Here is a 16,263-nt window from a genome sequence, read left to right as displayed (position 1 = left end):
GCGCGTCGCGGGACTCCCTCTCCCCTGACGACGCTTCGCCGTGCTTCCGGTTTAGATTACTATCTATCTCTCTGCCCGTGCCGATCACGACGTTTGGCTGGCGTAGATCGTTTCCCCTCCGAGACACCGAGTTCTTTGGTTCGTTTCGTTCGCTCAGGCGCACGTTTCGTCGCCGCGCCGAACGCTGCGTTGCTTGACGCTCACCGCGTGATAGGTGGGCGCTAAGTCCGATGCGGGGCGCATCGTAAGTGATTGCTGTGCCGTAGCGCATTGTCTTATACCCCTTGGCGGGTCGACGGGAACGCTGTCGCGTCCCACTCTTGAAGGCGAAGCTTAAGCGTCCTCCAATTTTTATGACAGAAATTTGGTAACATTATGAATACACAATGGATAATTAAAGAACTTATTTGATGACATTATTTTTTATTTTCTTGTGTTATTCTGCTTTATTTTATATTTTTTCTTGCATGTGGCATTATAGTTGCCGTCTCTAATGCATTGTATGTACTAAGGGTGCAATAAATAAATAAATAAATAAATAAATAAATAAATAAATAAATAAATAAATAGAATATGAACATTGTTCCATACTAATCATCAGTGCGATCGCTTTTTCAGCTATTCGGAAAGTATTCAATATTCAATCCGATTTTATTCGTTTGTGGCACTTTTAGATTTTGATTATGTCTAAAAATTACTATGCACACCAGTTTTAAGTACTCACGCTGCTGTGGAAAGTGATAAACTCTAACGACGTCGGCAGGTGCCAGTCCTGGAAAAAACAACGAATTTCTCGGTAAGCAATCTATGTCTTTCATCATGTCTGAATAAATTCTTAAGGTTCATGATATTTATTTACGTTTCCTGTACCGTATATCCGGGATGACTTAAATGCGAATAAAATTTTCGAACAACGAGTTATGCACACACACGCGCACAGCAAAACGAAACATCTCTCACTTGCAAAAATAATTTTTATGTAATATTTATAGTAACTGCAGCGCCAAAATTCTTGCTGACAAGGCAAGCAAGAGCCAAAGCAACTATCTGATTGCGTTTTCACAATTACCAATAAAACAAAAAAACTAGCATAGCTTAAAAATTTCAATCTCACTTTGTCTCTCACCTTCTTCCAAAAACTGCCTTCTTAGTATAGAATATTTCAATATTCGGAGAAAGGCGACGCCAAATATCTGACGTGCCATGTTTTGATGATATCACGTATGGTCAGCTGCTTTTTTTGCTGGAAATCGAAGGTTACGTCGCCGCTCTTTCTCGCTATTACATCAGCATGCTTGGTGCGACAGATGTTAAAGATGAATAGAATAGGAGGAAAGCAGTGCTTACAAAATAGGACCCATAGTTTGTGTTTGATACTTACGGGCCAAAGGCATTGCACGTAAGCGGCACAGCCCGGGTACAGACGCGCTGCACGAAGTTCTGTTCGGACAGAGGCTGCACGGTCGACCTTTTTCGTAGACCCTAGACTGAATAACATTGCCCCTGTTGTGGAAAAAAAAGGAAGAATCTGCAGATTTGGTGTCATGTCATTCAAGAAGGCACATAATGAAACCAACACGAACCAATAGCCACTTTGTGAACAGTTCCTATAGCAGGGCGACGCGATGGGAACAGCGAGGATCACGGATTGTGACAAGATGAGAGAGTTTGCCCAAGATCAAGAAGAGGCGTCCAAGGAAGAATTGGGACAAGCTGAAACACAAAGGACTAACACCGAATTGGCGAGGAACCAGAAGAGTGCCCTCGATAAATTTACCCAAGAAAAAATTGGAGACTTATCAAGGTTAAGCCCAGTGGATGCTTCGCATCCACTGGGCTTAACCTTAGCGTATCCTTAGCGTTTGGAGGCATCTTGACCGCATACACGCCCGGCGCAAAGACGCTGGCGCGGTTGCGGGCACAGAGACTGACGCGACGGCGGGCGCGCGCCGCTTCATCCCTGGCGTGACGTCACATATCATGTGATGCAGCGATGGTGGCGCCGCCGCCGTGTCGCGCGCGACGGCGCGAACCGAAGCGTGGAGGCCTCCGCCGGGCGACGTCCGACGGCGCGATGAGGCCCCATCTGCAGCCGGTGTGACGTCATCACGTGACGTCACATCATGTGATCTCACTTCAGGGTAAATGGTGGCCACCGCCGGGAGGCGACCGACGGCGCGATATGAGGCCCCATCTGCAGCCGGTGTGACGTCATCACGTGACGTCATGTCACGTGTCTACTTGAAGGTCACTTGAAGGTCAATGGTGGCCACCGCCGGGAGGCGACCGACGGCGCGATATGAGGCCCCATCTGCAGCCTGTGTGACGTCATCACGTGACGTCATGTTACGTGACTCCACTTCAAGGTCAATGGTGGCCACCGCCGGGCGTCGCGCGAAGGCCCGAAACCTACGTTAATATGCTTCGCATAATAACAACGACGTCGCAGCCACCGTACGTGGACGCCAGACTGACCCACATGTGGGCGGCCCGACACTCATTAACGCGGCGGTGGAAACGTCAGAGACACAGCAGAAATCTGACCAAGCGCATAGCAGTTATGAACAAACAGATCGCCAAGCACGCGGCCATACTATGTAAGGAAAATTGGCTGAAGACCTGCGATGGCCTACAGGGTAAGCTCTCGACGTGGGAGACGTGGTGTCTCTTGAGGCATCTGATCGACCCGCTGAGTAGCAAAACTGCGACCAATCGCAACCTCAACAAAGTATTGAACACGTACAAGGGAGACGGCCGCAGGCTCCTGGAAGACCTGAAGGCCAAGTACCTAAAGACAGAGAAGGGCCAGTACCCGGTGCCCGATAAGTACGAAGGACCCGACAACGAAGAACTGGACCGGTTGTTTACCATGACGAAACTGTGGACAGCGATAGATGACAGTAACAAGAGAAGTGCACCCGGCAGGGACGCCATAACTTACAAATTACTCGGTAACATGAGCGGTACAGCGGCCCGCGGCCTCCTAGAGCACATTAACGAATCCTGGGAGAGCTCGCAGTTGCCGAAGGAATGAAAGGATGCCGAGGTCCGCTTCATTCCAAAGCCCGGCAAGGCCCTCACCATAGACAACATGCGACCCATCTCCCTCACATCTTGCGTGGGGAAGGTGATGGAGCGCGTGGTCCTTCGCCGGCTGCAGAAGCACCTCGAAGAAACGGATCAGATGCTAGAGACGATGTACGGCTTCAGGCAACATCTCAGCACCCAAGACGTGATGATCCAACTCCACGAACTGGTCGTCAAGTCGGCAACGAGGCACGCGCCGCGCGGGATACTCGCCCTCGACCTGAAGGGATCGTTTGACAACGTGTCCCACGCTAGTGTGGTACAGAATCTAAGCAAGACCCGGTGTGGCAGAAAGACATTCGGCTACATAAGAGATTTTCTGTCAAACTGAACGGCGACTATCAGGATAGGAGAGGAGAAGTCGGACCCTGTCGAGCTCGGCGATAGGGGCACCCCTCAGGGATCGGTCTTGTCGCCACTGCTCTTCAATCTGGCTCTGCTGCCCCTGCCCGATCAACTCAAGCAAATCGAAGGCGTGGACCACGCGTTCTACGCCGGCGATATTACGGTGTGGACGGCCCGAGCCGGATCCGATGCCTGGATGGAGAAAGTCTTGCAGTGGGCGGCAACGACCATGCACGAGTACACAAAGTCGTGCGGACTGAGCTGCGCTCCCCAGAATTCGGAGCTGCTCATGATTCAACCGGGAAAATCCAAGAAGGAGCTGCCGCCGAACGTGATTATCACCATCGCCGGAACGACCATCAAGCCAACACAGCAGATTAGGATTCTCGGCCTACTACTTAGAGCGACGGGAAGGCACTGGCCGCCATCAAAGATTAAGACTACAACCGAACAGATACTTGGTATGATTTGGAGGGTATCTAACAGAAACCGAGGCCTTGAAGAGGACGATGCCATGCGCCTGGTACGCGCGTTCGTCGTGTCGCGGGTTACCTACTCCGCCCCGTATCTACAGCTGACGAAGGCGATTAGGGACACCCTAAACGCTATGCTTCGTAAAGCAACGAAACAAGCACTGGGCATGCACATATACTCGTCCACGCAAAAGCTGCTAGACATCGGCGCCCACAACACGGTGGAGGAGCTCATCGAAGCCCACCTCGCTAATCAGAGAATCCGGCTCAGTCACATGGAACACGGAGGAGCCGTCCTACGCAAGGTAGGATGGCAGATCAAGCCAGTACCTACCAAGACGGCCCTTCCGGAAGAGTGGAAAGCGATGATTCAGACCAAACCCCTTCCCCGGAACATGACGCCGGGCAAGGACGACGAGAGGCGCACCGCGCGAGCCGAAGCCCTAGCCCGGAAGCTGGAAGAGAACCCCAGGGTCCTCTGCGCGGACGCCTCGCTCCGAAAACACAGTGACCGTGCAGCGGTGGCGGTTACATCAAAATACAGGCTGATCGTCAGCACGTCCCTGAAGACAACAGACCCCGCAGTTGCCGAAGAAGCGGCCGTGGCCCTCGCACTCGCGCAGCCGAGCGTGCACACCGTAGTCACCGAGTCAAAGACAGCCTACAGAAGCTTCCGCAGGGAGGTAATCTCCTCCGCGGCCCGAGCCATTCTAGCCAAGTACAAGCCTCCGGGAAGAGCCATAGAGCTCGTGTGGGTCCCGGCTCACTCGCAGGTGGCAGGCAACAACATCGCCGACTACCATGCCCGAGAAATGTCAATCGGGGCCGAGCACGAGCCGGAAGAGCTACCGCACCCGCTTACCAGCTTTCTGGACATTACCCGGATGTACCGAGAGGAAAGGTGCAGACTGCCAGAACCGCACCCCAAACTCACCAGGCAACAACAGACGATCCTGCGTCGAGCGCAGGCGGGATCACTTGCGTATCCTGTACTGATGAACCGCATGTACCCTGCGGAATACGATATGCTCTGTCCTTTTTGCAGAAGAGAAAAGGGCACCCTGCCGCACGTCTTGGCAGAGTGCACAGGACTCAAGACCCCCCCCCCCTACTCCCCTTCCCACCAACACCCCCTATCCCCAACCCCTTGAGCGATGGGAGACCTAGTTATCCAGCCCTGCACTACCGATTCAGCTCGCACTGACGGACAGGGGCCAGGAGCTGCTGGGAACATATGGGTCCCGTAACTAGGGAACCGCCCCATCTGGTGCCTGCGTGCACCACCGATTTATTTCGGGCCCAGTAAATGTTGCTTAATCATCATGTCAGAGACAAACGAAAAGACAGAGTTCAGTAATACGCCGCAACTTGACAAACAGCTTGCCGGTTTATTGTGCTCCGTGCTACATCTGCGACAGTCTACAAGAGTGGCTTGTAGGGCTAGCTCATGGATTAACAGCACGAGAAAACGGTACGCAATAACTGATGAAACCGGCACGGCCCTGTGTCTGTTTCTCTTTCATCTATTCTTGTGTCGTGACTTCTTGCACTGATTAATCACGAGGCCGTAATGCTCTGCTTATCATAGCAGTATTTGTAGTAATTAAAAAAAACTAAATTCTTGTGTGCACTTACATGGGTCCGTAGTTGCATGTATACAGGGTGCGATACCAATCTTCCTCTTTAATCTTGAATCGAGTTTTGCCGCAACCAACATGAGTGGTTTTCGCCCAGATCAGCTGTACTTGTGGAAAAAAAAAACGACGAAGATGCATATATTGGTATTGCACGAAAACACGAAAACGCCTACATTAATTTATTGTTGCTTTATTTATTTTTTATTTATTGTTTATTGTGAGATTCTCAGCACTTACACTGACATTCAGAATGTTTCAGTTAGTGAAGTATTAGTGAAATGAGTAAGACTGGAGAAAATGACAGTATTAAATTGGATAGTTATCTGAAGGGTGTGAAGCATAGCACATGGGTAATAATAGAAAAGTGTTTAAGCAATGCGTCAGAAACAGCGAGTTATAAAAAGATGGATATAGCTAAAGCAAGAAGAGAATGAACGGAAATAAACTATTACGATGTGATGAACTACTTCCCAACATACGTAGCCATCAAAGGGGATACATTCCCTCATTAGCAACGTTGCTGATGTGCAAAACCATTCACATGTCGTTAAGCGTGTTAACCAGAAAAATGTTTCATATCCATACGCTATCTTTAACACGATGATGCGACCAAAAATGTTATTGTAAGATTTCGTCACAAGTGGCATAAAACCAGCGTGTGTACCTGAGTAAAATGGCCGCTGTCCTGTACAGTACGGAAGGAGTCAATTTGGTGTGGATCGAACAATTTGTACTCGTCAAACCAGCTCTTGACGACGCTCGCCCAATTGGTCGGCTTCAGTCGCAGCGAGGAAGAGTAATGGAGGAACATGTTCTGTCCCGCTGTAAACCTGGCTGAGGAGAAAGAGGGAAACATGTTTGTGCGAAACTAACGACAAGAGCGTCGCTCACATCACCGCTATTCGTTTCCTACAGATGTGGCAGCAGGCTAAAATGTTTTCCTCGAAGCGTCGATGTGGAGTTCATGTACTGGCAGTCCCGGGGTTGCCTTCACAAAGGTTTTTCAATAGTGACAGACCCAAAAAGTGAATTTTTTTCAAAAGCTTTCAGAGCTGTCGCGTCGGTCATTATTTATCTTTTGAGTGCACGCATTCTCTTTATTACTTTCATTTACAGCACTTTTTCAGCTGTTCAAACAACAGCCACTCGCTGAGCTTAACTGCCACGCTTACAAGTACTGAATGGTCTTAGTTTTCTTTGCGCTGTTTATTGATTCCTTGGGGTTAGACATTTCTTCTTCGAATGGAATATTGCAGAGTCGCGCAATGTCAAACCTAGTACTCCATCGAGCAATGCGAAAAGGAACACCCAAATATCCCTCACGAGGCTAGTAGCTACAGACACACACGAATTAAATGAATGAATGAACGTAGCGTTTATCAACACAAAGCTGGCTATGTGGCCTAAGTGCGAAGAGGTGGGCATGGGAGCAAAGGATAGAGGAACGACACCGTGGAGCTCAGCGTTGCCGGTACCGAGAAGGCTGCCCAGAGCTTCTCTAAAGAATGCGGATAGCGTCTGTATCGGGGGCGAATGCGAAGAACGCCTCATAGTAGCCGTGCGCATTGACTCGCTGTAGGATACAACCCAGGGGCCCGGCTGCCAAGCCCTGGTGCTTGGAACGCTGGCCATAGAATGCGCTGCACTAGCATAACTGTGCAGCGCATTCCCTGGCCAGCGTTCCAAGCACTGTGACTTAAATGTGTTCATTTTTACTGACAAAGAAGCTCCTTGTTACATATTAACATGTCAGATCCAAATCCGCAGGTAACGACAATTTGAAAACAGATTTTGTGTTTCCTCTCATATCGCTCAAGACTGCACGCAGTTCGCTCCGCTTCTACTCTATTTCAGAATAAGAGGAGGAGCAGGCATATATTCAAGTTCACATTTCTCACTTTCCATCAGCATTAGTCTGTGGAGTTACTCCGTGTTACTGTTTGAACGCGGCGTTATTTTAAACATGGTCCCAACAGGAGCGAAATTCATGGATAGAGTGGGTTCGAGCAAAGCGATTTCGGCGCAAGTAGTGAGCAATTTCTGTGGAAACTGGACGGCCCCAGCACAAAATTCACAATAAACTGCCGAATCAGCTTGGACCATTGTGCTGCTGTGTACTGCTCGGCGACAAAATACAACCAGAGCATATCAAAAATTGGGAATTAGACACGTAAGTACAATAAAAAAAGTTTTACTACTTTGAGTGGCGATACAATGTTACGCTCAGCCATGGCTTGTAATCTAGGCGACCGTATCGTTGATTCCCATGACAGTGAAACATATCCTGCCGCATCACCATCAGAATTAAAGAGCGCTGAAGTGGTGCCTGAGTTATTTTAATCCCATATCTGTAAAAAGTATATTTTCACAGCCTTCATGTTAGCCTCAAGTGATGAAAAATGGATACATAGAAATGAGTTGCAGTTGCTGTCGGCTGGCAAAAGCGCTAACCACAAATAGGCTTCAGCACAAATCTCGCAATAATTTGAAAGCCATTGCCTGCTGTGAACATAGCACAACCTATTTGTTTTGCAAAGTTGCCACGTTAGCTTAGTGACTATGGCATTATGCTGCTGAGCACGAAGGACGCGGGTGCGATACCTGGTTGAGGTGGGTTCTAAACGCAAAAACGCTCGTACACCGTGCCTTGAGTTCACGGTGCGCGTGTTCCCACGTGATCACAATTAATTCGGAATGTTCCACAACAGGCCCTTCGCGACCTAATGCGCAATGCCTGGACGTTATACCTCACCATTCTTATCTCATTGCTTTGCCGTGCACACATTGTCACGTATGTGTTCCTGACGAACACTACAAACATTTCCTGCTGGCTGAAGAACACGCAGCTGGTTTGATACGTTGGAAGGATTCCGACACATGCTCATAGTGAAAAGTTGTAACAGCGTCGGCTGTTAACAGTTTCGGTATAGCACTACCTGATTTATGACGTCTGAGGTATAATTATATTTAATTCGAAAGCTACTCGAGCACATGGGCGCAGCATGAAAGCCCGAACTTACAGACCCTTCGGCAAGAGTAGCAGTCGTGGTGGAATCGGCACTGCTTCGCGTGTGCCTGCGCCACGGCAGCGAGCTCATTGTCCCACACCTGCGCAGCCGTGAGATGATCGGCACCCATCTTATTGAAATGCAAATGAAAAGTAGTTTCCACAAACTTTCATGAAGCGGCTACTCAAAACACGAGTACTGTATGCAAGGTTCTGCAACGCTTAAACATCGGCATGTATCTCAAGAATCATTAGTGTTGTGCTTTACTCTAAGTGCTAGGGGGTTGTTGTGACATTTCACTAGGGTAAGGGAAATGCGGAGAGCCCGGAGCATACATGTTCTTTAATATATGTGAACTCTCTTAATATTCGACAATCGAGTGCCTGAATACAATCAATCAATCAATCAATCAATCAATCAATCAATCAATCAATCAATCAATCAATCAATCAATCAATCAATCAATCAATCAATCAATCAATCAATCAATCAATCAATCAATCAATCAATCAATTAGTTTATTTATTTGTAATCATACATACATACATACATACATACATACATACATACATACATACATACATACATACATACATACATACATACATACATACATACATACATACATACATACATACATACATACATACTAGCGCAATATTACGCTTTCTACAATGTGCTCCATTCACTTCTGGGATAAAAAAGCTAATTTATATTTATTTTCGACCTCTTAGTTGTCCTTAAGAAATATTCGGGTTTCTGCTAGCTTAAAAAATGATACTCAGCGGATCACCGCGGTGAAAGCAGTAAGTCTCAGAACTGAAAGAAGCAGATGTTTTTGTTTGTGTTTTTTCTGTAGGCATTCTGCGCTTGAATGTCGTGCAAAATAATATACAATCGTAAATTGTGGAAAATAAAATAAATGATGTGGCTTACCAGCTCCATCATATTGGCAGCAGGTGGAAAACCGGGCACTTTTCCCATGGCCACCATTCGTCGGTAGTTATTGTGGGCAGCCATGATTTCCCGGATCTCCTTCCTTGAAACACCGGCCGAAGCTATTGAGCAATCCTGTACAAAGTGAGCTGCATTTCTGAGATGTTATCAAGTCCTATAAACTTTCTCAATTAAACTGAGTGCTTCCTTAGAAGGGCGTTGTATGTTTGCGCAATACTCTATAACTGTTGCAATTACTCTTTAATCACTCAGCTTTGGCACACTATACACAAAGAAATATTTTTACAATACACACAAACCGCTAAATAACAAGTGCTTTCTAACTAACCAGCGCTTGTCCTTGTCGCCTTTTAGTGTCCCGTGTCCACTCTTACGCTAGTCACTTCAGCATGGGATACCAACTAGACCGGTCTCACACCCTGCTTTCTTTCAGATGAAATAGTACTAGATACATTGCTACAATGTGGGTCAAACCAGGAAAAAAAAACTGGATACGCTCGCGCAAATAATTAAATTAGGCGAGTTCATTGGTTGCAAGATTCCTGAATTATGCTACTCATGAAAAATTGAACGTGACGCAAAGTTTAACCACAGACGCCGCAAGGGTCGAACTACAAGTGCCATTTACTTGATATTGACCTACGTCAGGCAGAAACCATACGAAACAGTCATTTTACCGTGTATGCGTGCCACTAATGTTTTGACTAAGACAATCTACTACTTTCCCTGTGATACCAACAGAGGCAGCGCTGACGAAGTTAGCTCCTTTTTTGATGCAAAACGATTCAAAGACCAGTCTGTTCTGATTGAAACTGACGTAGGACACTTGGGTTACAAAAAAGTGGGCTACGGTGAACTCTTCGACAGTGATCAGCTACATTATCTGGCCCTGCTCATGCTTCTATGTGAGCGCGTCGTTAAGAACAAGAACAACGCAATTGCGGAACATCATTGTCCCAACGCAATTACTGAACACCGAATCGCGCCAACTTGCCCGAAGGCAGGTCTTGTTTACCAACTCATGTAAGCTTTTGTGCACGTGATATGTCAATGTAAAATACGGATCCTGACATCAAAGAAAGTGAAATCATGTGACAGCGTTTTCACACCATTCGGAAGTCCTAGGGTCTTGTTTCTCACTGCTCGAAATACACCCAAGAATTTGCAAACGTTCCACTACTATCAATTCAATTACTTTGGTATATCAGATCCTATTCAGACGCTTCAACATATATCTGAGCTTAGTACTTCTATACTCTCTGCCTGTTCCTGTGTGCTGCGCGGGCTCTGCTCTGCCGACTTTGCTCAATACGACTGTGCCTCTTTGATACCGAGCATGCCTCTACATGTTGCCGCCGCCAGCACAACCGCACGAAAGTGGTGTGGGACTCTCGTAAAAGGCATTCCCTTTACAGTGCACTCGGTTGAAGTATAGTGAGGCATAAACTATATCGCACTCACTTGACGGTGCGGCAGGCATATCGTGTGCCGCGGCGACAATTTCCGGTACTTGTCGTTACAGTGGTACGCCCAGCAATGACCCCAAAGCAGCAGACAGTGTAACCAGAAGTACGCAACAAGCGACGACCTACTGGAACCACCGCCTCTCATCCGCGGTGCCATAGGGACAGCCTTGCGGATCTGTAAAGGTGAGGATGAATTTATGATTATGCACAACCGAATTGAGCAGTCATTTCATTGATTCGTTAGCGCCGCCATTTGTTCTTACAACCTTTATATTTGAAATATGAGGTTTAGTGGCAAATGCAAAAAACAAGAACGGAAGTCGCTGTGCCTCAGGGACAATCACAAGGGACATTTTCGTGACCTTAGTAGGCAGCCAGCATCACAAATTCTTTACTTAGGTCTAGCGAAGAAAACAAAATAAACTTTTTTTAACGCAAGATCTATTATTGCCGCCGTATAGTTTCGTGCTTTTACTTGCACACTAAGAAATGAGCATAGACGAATAGTCCGCATTCCGCATAAAAATAATCGCAATCAAAATGCATTTCGTGATGTAATCCCAGCATCAGCAGATAACTTACATCAAAGATTAAGAGAAAGAAATTGTTACGTAAATGAAGGGTAAGCCCTTGTCAAAAGCCCCAAAATGGTCATCCAAGTTGTATTTGACAATCTGGACGACCATTTTATTTAAAGCATTGGAATGTTTGATGACTACATAACGCCTTAAATGTTATAGGAACGTGTCATTGGTGTTTTCGTCGTAATTGGGCATTGTGCCAACGAAGTGCTAAACTTAAGAGTTTGTCAAGGGAATACTTCATTCATTTCTAGCAACACTGCTCGATAAATGAAGTTGAGCTCTTCTACCTTTCACGAAATTGATTTACCGAGGATCACGCAAACGTTGGTCACTTTTCCTATTAAGTACAGATGATGGCCTCAAAAATAGTAAACCGGTCCTTCACTACAGCAATACTTGTCAAAGTCTTTCGAAGTCACTTTGGTTTAATACAACTGTCGTTTTCGTTCCTCCATAGGTGCAACCGGTCTACTCTGTGTTCACGCAAGCATAAGGGTTCAGTTTTTTTTTCATTACGAGTTTTTTCTCTGTGCCACTTGGCACTGTGACAAGGGGCAACGTCAGGTCAGAGAAAACGTGACGGAGAAAGCGGTCATTTTTTCCCTATAACGACGACGTATGCTTATGGTGCGTGACTCGCCACGACATCGACATGGGTTCAAGCCATAACAAGTTGACCCCTGTGCAATCACGCATAAACGTGTAAGCGACTCCTTGCCTTATTTCTTTAGCCTAAGAAATTCCACGATTCTCCTTGCATATGAAACGGCGAAAACCTGAAAAGAACATGCACAGTTGCTGGAGACAGGTATGCATGCAAACGGATGCACGAAGTCGCCAAGAAATAGAGAAGTTTCGTAAATGTGGTGCACCTGCATGCATGAAAGTAAATGCTCTCATGCTTCTCAGCAGTCGGGAAACGGAATAGCACGCTCGAGAAAGCCCATAAGTCATCAAGAGATGCCTTGCAGATGTGCTTAACGTCGTACACTCCCAGCTGTCACTAAGAAAGCGCGATTATGAAGTAAAATTGTGTTTTAGTTAACAACGATGACTGCGAATGTTGAATAAAGCATTCAATGTTGCTCTGCCACCACCAAAATTCTGGCTTTTTTCTTGTGATGATATTTTTCCCTAAGTCATGTCATGTTACAACACATGAAAGTTCTTGCTGGTGCCATAAACTGATGATCGTCAAAACGATCAGTTATGGGCGCCTTCAAGGCTCAAGCACAAAGAAGTATAAGCAGAATTTCAATGTGTAAGGAAGAAGAAGTGCGCCGTGCCGAGCTCCGCAGCCGGATCGCCAGCGCTACCGACGTGGGGCTCGGGCTAGACGCTGTTCCTGGTTTGATACCATAAATGCTATTTTTTTGCTGTAATTTTGCGAAGCAGCAAGACTCAGCGGTGCCCTGGAATAGGGGCGCCGACCTTGTGAAGCGGCCAGGACTCAAGACATGAAGACACCGGCCCACCGCGAATCTCTCTGAGATATAAAGCAATAAAGTTTTTCCATGCCATTCCATTCCATTGCTGTCATAGCTGCGTCGTATGAGTCCTTTTACAAATGGCCCCAATGTTTTAAGTAACCTTTGCTTTTTGCAAATGTCATGTCCACCATTCGTGGCTCGTGTGGAACGCCATTGGTCTGCACTACCTAGAGTTATCATAAAGTATTTGTCATTCGCATGACTGTCACGTAAACTTGTGCTGTTTCCTCTTCCACCATGTCACTCATGCTTAGTCAAACTGGGCTAGTTCCGTGTGCCAAAATTACCTTCTTTCAACGGACGTGTTCAAGAGTGACATGTAGTTGCTTGGGTGGATTGTGCTACTTTACTTGTAAAATCGTAAACTTTGAATTTTGCCACTTGTATTGAGATCGACAACTATGGGCATGGCAATGTTATGTATACTTTTGCAGCTCCCGAAGAACGTAGGCTATCTTCCTCCCTTTTTCCCTGCCTCAAGTGCAGGGTAGTAAATCAAGCTCAGTCCTATGTGATCTGCCGGCCTTTCATTTATTTTTATATCTCTCTCTTTCTCTCTCTTTGTGATTTCTTGTGAACGGCGCAGAACAACGGAGTAATGTGCACTGTCACAAAACTCATTGCCGCACTTTAGAAGCAGGTCATATCATCGCCCATTTATTCATTCATTATCATTCATACTGTGCTGTGTATGTAACTAAACATCAATAATATCTATATTCTGTGTATGACAACACTGTCCGTAGCGCATGGCAACCTTGTAGTATTCCGTAATCAGCTCTTGACCCTCCATCGGCTAGTTGAGGGTCACTACGGATAACTATTTTCATCACACACCGGTGATATTACACAATCAGCTGTTGGCCCGTCATTGACTACTTGAGGCTTGTTACTTATAACTATATTCATTCAAATTTTATTCGCATCTAGGTATATTGTATAGATTGCTTTCCGTTCCATTGTAGCGGGTATTATAAGTTACAGACCACACGTCAACCATAGCTACCAGAAGTTTTGTCAAGATTGCTGTACTTTGGCAATCTTAATGTTGAAATGTCGACAACAGCTGTAAAGTCTTTACTCTTTGCTTTTTATTTTATGGAAATAGATAAAAAGCGGAGGCGCTAAATGTGAGGCGCATGATATAACTATAAATAGGGCACAGCATCAGCAAATTAGACACCTTTACTTCTTTCAGTCGATTTAGTGAAGCATAACACCGAGCTTGTGAAATTATCAAATGCAGGGATTTGTGAAAATAACAATATATAATTCTGTCGCACACATCACAAAGAAGCTGTGGCGTTCATTGCAGTAGGCATGACATGGAGCTCTTGAAAAGGCTTACCAGATTAATCGATAATGAAAAGCCTCAAGAGTACCCACGTCTTCAACACAACAGAATGAAAATTCTTATGCACGATTTTTTTTTGGTGCATGGGTCCCCCAAGGCGCAATATCGTTCTTAAAGCGAAGCTTTCTTTGCGTCCTCCCTTTACGGGTGCTTATTTACCAAGTAGACAACTTGGGTCACCGGGTACGCGCAACTGAGCTAATCTTCAGAAATGGGCGCTCGTCAGTGTGCCAAAACAGGTATACAGTGATTAAATGTAATCGCACATATGTAGCGGTTCTCCGTGCATACACCTCTCTTCGACATTCTTCCCTCGACAAACAGCATCCGTCACCTTCGTTCTCAAGATACAGAGAATTGTGTTTCAACAGAAACATAACTGGTGCCTAGTTGGTGCTTGCTAAAATATGTTTTTTTTTGCCGCAAGTTAAAACACCCGCAAAAAGGAAGACACATAGACGACGACAAGGGTCGTCGTCAATGTGTCTTCCTTTGGTTTGTGTTTTACCTTGCGGCAAAAAAAGATGTCTTTTAGAGAGAATGAGCAGCTGCAGACGACAAGCCCATGCATGTGTCATTCTTTACCATTGCTACCTCGTTTAACTCAAGCTTTGCGCCAATTTAGATCTGTATAATGTTAAATGTGCGTGCTTCTTTTTAAAAAAAAGCGAAGTTTTTTCTGCTTGTTTCCCCCTATTTGTAGCTGCTGGCTGCTGGTAGAACCGGACAAAGTGCAAACCCGCACCGGATGTAACGCAAACCAAGGTGGGTGATGTAGGCAGGTGATGTTCGAAGAAAGCGCGGACGTGACCTCCAAGATGAACACCCCACTGTCGTCACCATCATTCCATCATCGTCATTTCATCACCTTCATTTCACTGTGGCGATTCCTTCGTTGTCAAGCTGTCGTCCCCATTTCTCATCGCTGTAATACCGTCGTCATCTTCGTCTTCATCATGCCACCGTCGTCATTTCAGTGTTGTCATTCTATTGTCGTGAGGTCATCATCGTCACACCATTCCAGCATCGTACTCCCATTGTCATCGTGTCGTCTTCGTTGTCACACCGTCTCTGTAGTGCCATTGTTACCGTTTCTTTTTTTTGTAATCCCATCGTCGTCACTGTGTTATCGTCATGCCGTCGTTTTAGTTCCACTGTCGTCAGCCTATTCACATCTCGCCGCTGTGATGCGCGTGATTCGCATGTTCAAGTCTATGTTGAGTGTGGCGTTTACCGGTGAAAATGTGTCTGACTCGTTTGCGTGCTTTATACTTGCGAAAGGCCGCTAAACAAGAACATCGTTCTTCGCAAACACCAATGCGAACTTCACTCTCAAGTTCCTGCAACAGGGCGGTCTGGATTTGAGAAGTTTGAAGGGTCTTCCCTGTTCACGTTCATTAACCACAATTTTCATCATCATCATCAACACCTTTTATCTCTTTCAGTTCTTATTTTAATTTACCTTACCCAATGGTGAGTAGCAGGTTAAAACTTTGTTTCAGGTCGTCCGATCAGCTTTTATATCTTAGTAAATCTGTCTCTTACTTTCGCTTAAACCAATTGTCATGGCGAATGAGATCAGTACATGTTTTTTACGTGGCTTTCGTATTTTAAACAGGCCGATCAGTATTAAAAATAGTGTTTGAAAGGACAGCAATATTTTCTGGCAGCGCATATTTTCTGGTCTAAGCAATAAAATATAGTTTAAAAATTGAAACAAACCCTGTTGTGTGCCTATTCAGAACGGAGCTTGTTTCAATTTTTAAACTCTAAATAGTGATGCTCTGTATTAAAATTGTCAGCTGTTAGGGGTAATTTAATTCGACAGGGCACACATAAAAAAAGTCAGTGTGATAAAATTG

General features: G+C 45.9%; 1 protein-coding gene across 3 annotated transcripts in view; it reads right to left on the bottom strand.

The window, feature by feature from the left end:
• LOC139059290 (CRISP/Allergen/PR-1-like) overlaps positions 1-16,263 on the bottom strand; it is a 34,904-nt gene that overhangs the window by 8,476 nt on the left and 10,165 nt on the right. For all 3 annotated transcript variants that reach the window (XM_070537486.1, XM_070537488.1, XM_070537485.1), the window contains exons 2-8: positions 10,969-11,148; positions 9,487-9,621; positions 8,563-8,650; positions 6,207-6,376; positions 5,541-5,644; positions 1,382-1,503; positions 725-772 (exon numbers count right to left, since the gene is read on the bottom strand). In XM_070537486.1, the coding sequence (XP_070393587.1) occupies positions 725-772; positions 1,382-1,503; positions 5,541-5,644; positions 6,207-6,376; positions 8,563-8,650; positions 9,487-9,621; positions 10,969-11,130 (829 nt within the window). In that variant the 5' untranslated portion in view covers positions 11,131-11,148. The remainder of the gene's footprint in view (positions 1-724; positions 773-1,381; positions 1,504-5,540; positions 5,645-6,206; positions 6,377-8,562; positions 8,651-9,486; positions 9,622-10,968; positions 11,149-16,263) is intronic.

This window comes from Dermacentor albipictus, chromosome 4, assembly GCF_038994185.2.
Source record: "Dermacentor albipictus isolate Rhodes 1998 colony chromosome 4, USDA_Dalb.pri_finalv2, whole genome shotgun sequence".
Classification (NCBI taxonomy): domain Eukaryota; kingdom Metazoa; phylum Arthropoda; class Arachnida; order Ixodida; family Ixodidae; genus Dermacentor; species Dermacentor albipictus.
The sequence above is the reverse complement of the archived record's forward strand: the minus strand, read 5'-3'. Positions and strand labels throughout refer to the sequence as shown.